The following is an 8,297-nucleotide window of genomic DNA, read 5'->3' on the forward strand; positions in this document are numbered from 1 at the left end:
TCCTGGTGTGGGGCAGGGGAGGTGCTTGCTGCGGAGCCCGCTGCTCAGTAACCGCTGCACTGCACATGGCCTGGGGAGCGAGGGAGGTCATGTTGACTTGGGTCAGGGCTACCCGCTGTGCTTCAGAGCAGGCTCCGCGGATGGTCCAAGATGGTGAAATCCAAGCCTGCATTTCGTGCCCTCTCCCCAGCCATTGTTTCTCCTCGTCCTGACTTCCTAGTGCTCAGCTCCACGCTTGTGTGACTTGGGCAAGTCTTGACCTGGTCCCCACATGCATTTGTCTTTGCCCCAGATACTTGGGACCTCGATCCCCTGCTCTGACTGTTCTCCTGTGGGCATGTGGCTTCCCCTTCTCTCTCCAGTGCCCTGCCGGGTTTTTTTTACAAGGTTGTTACTTCAGGAAGGGTCATTTCCCCATTTGTCCTCCACTCCTTCCCATTTACTTTTCGACTCCTCAAGGCCTGTCTATTCTGTCATGGAAGTTTTCCGTTAGGGAAACACACACACACGTACCAGGTGGCACGTGGGATCACCTTTTATAAATGCTAAAGAAGAGATGCAGAAGCCTGTAAGTACCTGGGAAATACTCCAGCCCAGAAATAAAAACTTAGGGGCCGGCCTGTGGCTCACTCGGTAGAGTTCGGTGCTGATAACACCAAGGCCATGGGTTCGGATCCCATATAGGGATGGCCGGTTCGCTCACTGGGTGAGCGTGGTGCTGACAACACCAAGTCAAGGGTTAAGATCCCCTTACCGGTCATCTTTTAAAAAAAGAAAAAGAAATAAAAACTTAATTAACCTACCAGTGAGGAGTACTTGAAGAGATCCCGGCTGGGAGGTTAGGGCCTGATGGAGAGCCTCTGTGCTCATCTATAACCTGGTATTTTCTTTTTACCCATTTTGAACTGTTCCTATTCTCATATTGCTCATTCCTTTCGTTTTCCTGTCTCCAAACCAGACTCTGTTCTGAGGACCACCGGCATTTAGGAAGAATGAGGAAATTTAGCAGAAATACTTTTCCTTTTGCTGATGATAGTAATAATCTTTTATTCAACTCTCTGCCGGTTTAATTTTCTGACAACTCAGGGAGATAGGGATTATCATCACTAGTTACAAGTAAGGTCTGGATGGAGACTTAGCCAAGATTATACAACAAAAATTTGAACTTCGATCTTTTGTCTCCAGTTTTCTTTTTTTTTTTTTTTTTAAAAAAGATGACCGGTAAGGGGATCTCAACCCTTGGCTTGGTGTTGTCAGCACCATGCTCAGCCAGTGAGCAAACCGGCCATCCCTATATAGGATCCGAACCCGCGGCCTTGGGGTTATCAGCACCGCACTCTACCGAGTGAGCCACGGGCTGGCCCATATGCCAAAATTTCTAATTCTTTTTTTTTTTTTTTTAAAAAAGATGACCGGTAAGGGGATCTCAACGCTTGGCTTGGTGTTGTCAGCACCATGCTCAGCCAGTGAGCAAACCGGCCATCCCTATATAGGATCCGAACCCGCGGCCTTGGTGTTATCAGCACCGCACTCTACCGAGTGAGCCACGGGCTGGCCCATGTCTCCAGTTTACTAAACCAAGTCTTGCAGCACCTCAGGAAAGGAGGGGAGGTTAGTTGCCTCCTAACCAGACTACTAGTGTCAGAATCCTTTGAACATTGGTCCCTTGATTCTGCTTACATGTAGGCAGGAGATGATGAAAACAAGAGTCCCATCATGTTCCCCTCAGAGGCTTGCAAGTAGTTTTGGTGCTCCTTTCTGCCCCCATCCCTGGGGTACTCACTTCCTCCCCCTTCCTCCCAGGTCATCAAACGAGAGGGCACAGGCACGGAGATACCAATGATTGGGGACCGAGTCTTTGTCCACTACACTGGCTGGCTGTTAGATGGCACAAAGTTTGACTCCAGTCTGGAACGCAAGGAAAAATTCTCCTTTGACCTGGGAAAAGGTAGGCATGGTTAGTGGGCCCGCAGGTTAGGCTTCAAGATAGCTGTAAGCTGTCACAAGCAGAAGCCGTATCCTCAGACCAAGCTTTGAGGAGGAGTGGTCTTCCGCAGTCTGTACTTTCTTTCTTTCTTTCTTTCGGTTTTTTTTTTTTGTTACTTTTTGTTACACATTATTCTTCTATTGTTCTTAACTTTATTGATTTCTGTTTCTCCCTCCTCTTCACCTCTCAGCATCTCACTTCCTTTTCAGGGGTGGGCTGTCTTCTTGAACTCCTTTGTTCCAGAGTTGAATGATCTCTAGACTTCTGAGACCTGACAGCACTTAATGCAACCAGGCTTCTTACCTCCTGGTCCCATTTCTAAAGGGTGTCCAGCTTCCCCTTGGATGTCTCTCTTTGGGGGCACTGTTTGAGGCCAGAGTCAGACCCCTACTAAGGGGGACCTGTTTTCCTCTGTACCTGCAGGTGAGGTCATCAAGGCTTGGGACATTGCTGTCGCAACCATGAAGGTGGGGGAAGTGTGCCACATCACCTGCAAACCAGAATATGCCTACGGTTCAGCAGGCAGCCCTCCAAAGATCCCCCCCAATGCCACGCTTGTGTTCGAGGTGAGTGTCCGGCCACAGAGATCCAGGCAAGGAGCCAGGCCTTATCTCAGCCCAATGCCTGGCTGCCCTCCAGCCCTTCCTGCCTCTTGGAGACAATGTAGCCAAGGCTGAGAGCCTGGCCTTAGGAGGAGGAGGGATGGAGAGGGCAGCTGGCTCTGCTGCTGCTGCCAGAAAGTGGCCAATAATGGAGGCTTCATAGGAAGAGGTGGCCACAAACCCTTCGGCATGCTCAAAGCAGGTAAGGGGTGAGGCATCTTTATCTCAGGAGCAGTACACAGAGGAGATTTTAACTGAAAGGAGTCCAGAGATCAGAAACTACATAGTTATAAATAGCAGTAAAGAATATTGGGGGCCGGCCCGTGGCTCACTCGGGAGAGTGCGGCACTGGTAGCACCAAGGCTGCGGGTTCAGATCCTATCCAGGGATGGCCGGTGCAGTCACTGGCTGAGCTGGTGCGGACCACACTGTGCTGAGGGTTGCGATCCCCTTACCGGCCAAAAAAAAAGAATATTGGTACTCTGGAGATCAGAGGAGGGAAGAAATGCCTCCCCCGTGGGTCAAGGGGACAAGAAAAGACTTCACTGAGCAGATGGAACTTTACTCTGTTCAGTCTCCAAATGGTTGAATCAACCAGTGGGCACCCGGAGAATGTTCAGAAGACTGCTGAGATGTCAGGTCAGATCCGGTCCGACAGTTACCAGGGGCTCTTCTGGATGAGAGGTTATAGTTCACTGTCGATGAGTTAGTGTGGGGAGGAGCTGTGTCACCTTCTGTCTCGTCTCACAGGTGGAGTTATTTGAGTTCAAGGGAGAGGACCTGACAGAAGATGAAGATGGCGGTATCATCCGCAGAATACGGACTCGGGGTGAAGGCTATGCCAGGCCCAACGAGGGCGCTCTTGTGGAGGGTGAGACAGTACAGTCTGAGGTTTCAGTCCTCGTTCTGACCCTTAGGCCCTGGGTGGCTTTGGGCAAGTCCCTTCCTTTCTCTGAGGCTATTTTCTCATCGTCAAACCATACCCTCTTCACATCCCTCTTGAGAACACAACAGGGGGTTCTTGGGGGCCAGAAGTGATGGGGTGATGTAGGGAAGCTTATGGCATCCTTCCTCAGACACCTGCCCTCTCATGCCCCTGGTACATTGCCTCTCTTGCATGCCAGTCGCTCTGGAAGGGTACTACAAGGACCAGCTGTTTGACCAGCGGGAGCTCCGCTTTGAGGTCGGTGAAGGGGAGAGTCTGGATTTGCCTTATGGGCTGGAGAGAGCCATTCAGCGTATGGAGAAAGGAGAACATTCCATTGTGTACCTCAAGCCCAGGTGAGGGGTGGGCACTTTGTAGAGCCAGCAGGCAAACTGGGGTCAGAGAGCTAAATGTTTACTGCCACTCTGGGCACACCAAAATATATGCCTTATGATCTCCTCGCTGTATTTAGAAAAGACAGTCTGCATTGTCACGATTGTTTACGTCTCCTTGGATTAAAGCCTAATCTTTTCAGTCATAGTTCCTCCAGGTTCCCTCCACTGCCAACATTAAGATTTTCATCTTCCATTAATTCTTTCCATCATTAACGTTGTTTATTGAAACATACCTACTATGTGTCAGTCACACAGCTGAAAATTCTAGGGGTTCTAGCAGAACATTGTTCTGCCTTCTAGCACCTCACTGTTCAGCAAGGTGCCATTTAAGTTAGTAATTGTACCACTGTGTAGTTCCAACTTATTAGGAGGATATAGACGATGCTAAGGGACCACCTAATTGTGTGGAGAGGTCACAGATGATTTTGCCAAACAGGAGACATTTGGCCCAAGTCTCAAAGGATGGGGAGGCACTTTCCAGGAAATGGACAGGAAGCCTTTTGATGGCCCAAGTTTTTTCACCCCTACAGCTATGCTTTTGGCAATGTTGGGAAGGAGAAGTTCCAAATCCCACCACATGCCACACTGAAATATGAATTACACCTCAAGAATTTTGAGAAGGTGAGTTTGTTCAAGGTCTTCCTTCCCTATTGTGAAGTCAGGTCCCACCCTATAGGTGACTCTGGGATAGCTGACAACTTTGTTTCTCCCCCGGGACGTGGCAGGCCAAGGAATCTTGGGAAATGAGTTCAGAGGAGAAGCTGGAACAGAGCACCATAGTGAAAGAGCGGGGCACTGTGTTCTTCAAGGTGAGCCCACTGTCATGGTCTTAAGACTGTCCCACAGAGGGCTGTTCTGGGTCCACCCTTCCCACTGCTGGCTGAGGTCATTTTCTGCCAAGTGGATGGGTAGGTACTTGCAGTCTTCACCCAGTATATCTGAGCTCACTGGCCTTGCTGGGGGGTGGAGGTGGGATTCTCCTGTATCCACGGATCACTGACGTCGCAGGGTATGTTAGCATGGTGCCACTGACTATGTCCTGAGTGCCTGAGCCTCCTGTTCTAGGAAGGCAAGTACAAGCAAGCTTTACAACAGTACAAGAAGATTGTGTCCTGGCTGGAGTATGAGTCAAGTTTTTCCAGTGAGGAAGTGAAGAGAGCACAGGCTCTTCGACTGGCCTCCCACCTCAACCTGGCCATGTGTCATCTGAAACTACAGGCCTTCTCCTCTGCCATTGAAAGTTGTAACAAGGTGAGGCCCCTTTAGAGGACATGGAGGCACCAGTCACAGGCAGGGTTGGGTGAGCTGCCAGCATGTCTGGAACTTGTCCTCAGTGACTAGGGTAAGGATAGATCCGTGGGAGCTCTGAGAAGATGGGCCCAGAGGCACAGATACAAGTAGCAAGCACTTTGGCTTCAGTGGTAGTGGCAGTTGGGATGGGCGTTGGAGGAAGCACTTGTTTTTAACCTCCCTCTTACCTGTCTGCTTTATTCAAAAGAGAACGGAAACATGAGAGGTCCTCTTCCTCCTTCATCCAGAGGCCTGGTGTCTTCTGTCTGCCTCTTGCACTAAATGAGGTCCCTTCCTAGACTTTGGTCCACTCCCAAGCCTTGCTCTTGCTGGGGTAGAGCCAGCTAATTCCGTTCCTCCCAGTGTTACAGCGGGCCAGTTAGAGCAAGGTGCTGATAATACCAAGGTCCAGGGTTCCATCCCTGTACCAGACAGCAGAAATATAAATATATAAAACCCAGCCTTGGCCTGATGAGCTGTAGGACCTAAGGTCTCACCATCTTGCTTCCTCTGCATCCTTAGGCCCTGGAACTGGACAGCAACAATGAGAAGGGCCTCTTCCGCCGGGGAGAAGCCCACCTGGCTGTGAATGACTTTGACCTGGCACGGGCTGACTTCCAGAAGGTCCTGCAGCTCTACCCCAGCAACAAAGCTGCCAAGGCCCAACTGGCTGTGTGCCAGCAGCGGATCCGCAAACAGCTTGCCCGGGAAAAGAAGCTCTATGCCAACATGTTTGAGAGGCTGGCTGAGGAGGAGAGCAAGGTGAGGAGCAGGATGGGGCAGTTGGAATGGACAGAAAAAGAGGCATTTCCTTGTCCCCCTGCCCGACCCATCTGGCGTGGGCTTTTTGTGCCTGTGGTTATCTGTGCCAATTGTGGAAACCAGAAGTTGCCCTATTCCTTGGAGAGGAGCGTGTGTGTTTCCTTGGTAGTAACTCCTGCCGATGGGGCCAGCATTCCTCTATGATCAGGGCTGGAAACCCACTTGAAGCCCTAGGGGAGTCAGGAGTTAAGTTACTGCAAGTGTACTTCTCTGATTTATGTTCTCCTTTGTGCCTGGAGCCTTGGGGGGGGGGGTGCACACGCCTTTGAAAGGAGCCAGGTGTGTGTGTGTGTATTAAGTAGGTAATATATTTACATAGTTAAGTTCAAAGTGCACAAAAGGCTGTGTAGCAAAAAGTCTGCCTCCCTCCCCTCAGAAGCAACTGGTCATTCCAGTATATGCACGTGTACACAAGCAGACACATTCATGTTGCTTTCTCCCTTTTCCCTAACAGAGAAGGCAATATAGCACTTATTTCCCGTACTGTGCTCTTTTCACATAATAATCGCTGGAAGCTTATTTTACATCAGTATTTAAAAGAGCTTTCACATTCTTTTTTATCTTATGTAGTACTCCATTGTGTGGATACAGCATATCTTTTTTTTTAATTAGTCCCCTCTTTCTTAGTGTTTCAGTGTTCTAAACTAGGACTGTCCAGTAGAAATGTAATGCAAACCACATGTGTAATTTTAAATTTTCTAGTAACCTGGCCAGTTATCTCAGTTGACAAGAGCACGGTGTTATAACACCAAGGTCAAAAGCTTTGATACCTGCACCAGCCATCTGCCAAATAAATGTTTTCTAGTAGCCATGTCAAGAAAGGTAAAAAGAAACAGATGGAATTAATTTTCAATATTTTAGTTGATGCAAGTTATCTAAAACATTACTGCAATATGTATCTAAACAGTATGGCAATGAATTGTAAATTCATAATTTGCACATGGAAAGGTATCTTTAGGACAAATCTAGAAGGAGAATTGTTATATCTGTATAATTGTTAGAAATTGTATGTTTTCAGGCCAAGCCCGTGGCGCACTCGGGAGAGTGCGGCGCTGGGAGCGCAGCGGCGCACCCGCTGCGGGTTCGGATCCTATATAGGGATGACCGGTGTGCTCACAGCGCTCACTGGCTGAGTGCAGTGCGGCCGGTCTCAAAAAGGACAAAAAAAAAAAATTGTATGTTTTCTTCACCTTTAATATGTTGTTTGCTGCAGGTTTATTTTTAAAAGTCCTTTATTCGATTTTAAGGAAGTTCCATTCTCTTCCAGATTTACTAAGATTTGTTTGTTTGTTTAAATTATGAGTGGGTACTGTACTTATTTAGTTTTCCCCCATGGAATTCATATGATTTTTCTCATTTAATTGGTTAATATGATGAATTACATTATTCACATATTTTCTAATGCTAAAAAAAGAAAAAAGAAATTGTATGTTTTTTTACTTTTGAGAATTCAGCCCCTTCCTCTTCCTCCTTGCAGGCCAAGGCAGACATAGCTGCAGGAGACCATCAGGCTGACACAGAGATGAAGGATGAGCAGAAGAAGGATGCGGCAGGGAGCCAGTCTCAGGTGGAGACAGAAGCATAGCCTCTCCCAGCCCAGCTCCTGCGGCTGCCTGCCTCCCCTGCTCCCTCCCCTACTCCACCCTGTTAGTTTTGTAAAAACTGAAGAATTTTGAGTGAATTAGACCTTTATTTTTCTATCTGGCTGGATGGTGGCTTTGGTGGGGAGGGGGAAAGGTATAGGCTAGGGGGACTGAGGTGGGGCATAATTTTAGGTGGTGTCACCCCTCTTCCCTTCCCCCATTACACTCAAACATATGTCCATCCACATATACTTATCTGAATGTTAATTTATTTTGCTCCCTGTTTGTTAGGTCCATTTTTCAAATGGTAGAAGGGGGCGAGTGGTAGGGAGGGGGTCTGATGTGAAACCAGGGTGGAGAGGGAGACTCCTGGGCAGCCGCTTTCCTCATCCTTTCTTTCTCCCAGTCCATTTCCAAACACGTGGCCTCCATGTGGGTGCTAGGGGCATGGGAAGAACCACTGCTGTGCCCATTATTTCTCTGTTCCCGTCCTCACCCCAGATGGTGTGGCTGTGATGTTTTCTGGTGTCATGGTGACCACCCTCTGTACCTGCTTCCAGTACTTCCTGTATCAGTTTCCCTTCTCAGTCAGGTTGTATCCCCACCCCATCCCACCCCCAGCCTCTTCTCTGCACGTTGCTGAAGGTCCAGGCTTGCCTCAAGTTATGTGCTTGAGCAATAAAGTGGAAACAA

The 8,297-nt window shown here is 48.7% G+C and overlaps 1 protein-coding gene across 1 annotated transcript; it reads left to right on the top strand.

The window, feature by feature from the left end:
• Positions 1-556: 556 nt before the first annotated feature.
• FKBP4 (FK506 binding protein 4, 59kDa) lies at positions 557-8,297 on the top strand. The gene is made up of 10 exons (XM_008577968.1): positions 557-568; positions 1,804-1,948; positions 2,411-2,553; positions 3,340-3,460; positions 3,714-3,870; positions 4,440-4,530; positions 4,635-4,718; positions 4,975-5,160; positions 5,722-5,961; positions 7,499-8,297. The coding sequence occupies exons 1-10, from the start codon at positions 557-559 to the stop codon at positions 7,604-7,606; spliced, it is 1,287 nt and encodes a 428-aa protein (XP_008576190.1). The 3' UTR covers positions 7,607-8,297.

Source organism: Galeopterus variegatus, unplaced genomic scaffold, assembly GCF_000696425.1.
Source record: "Galeopterus variegatus unplaced genomic scaffold, G_variegatus-3.0.2 Scaffold70, whole genome shotgun sequence".
In the NCBI taxonomy this organism is placed as follows: Eukaryota; Metazoa; Chordata; class Mammalia; order Dermoptera; family Cynocephalidae; genus Galeopterus; species Galeopterus variegatus.

Excerpts from the sequence above, each read along its gene's own strand:
- FKBP4 (XM_008577968.1), top strand. Across the intron at positions 2,554-3,339 it reads ATGCCACGCTTGTGTTCGAG|GTGGAGTTATTTGAGTTCAA; the intron begins GTGAGTGTCCGG and ends CTCGTCTCACAG. Across the intron at positions 3,871-4,439 it reads ATTGTGTACCTCAAGCCCAG|CTATGCTTTTGGCAATGTTG; the intron begins GTGAGGGGTGGG and ends TCACCCCTACAG.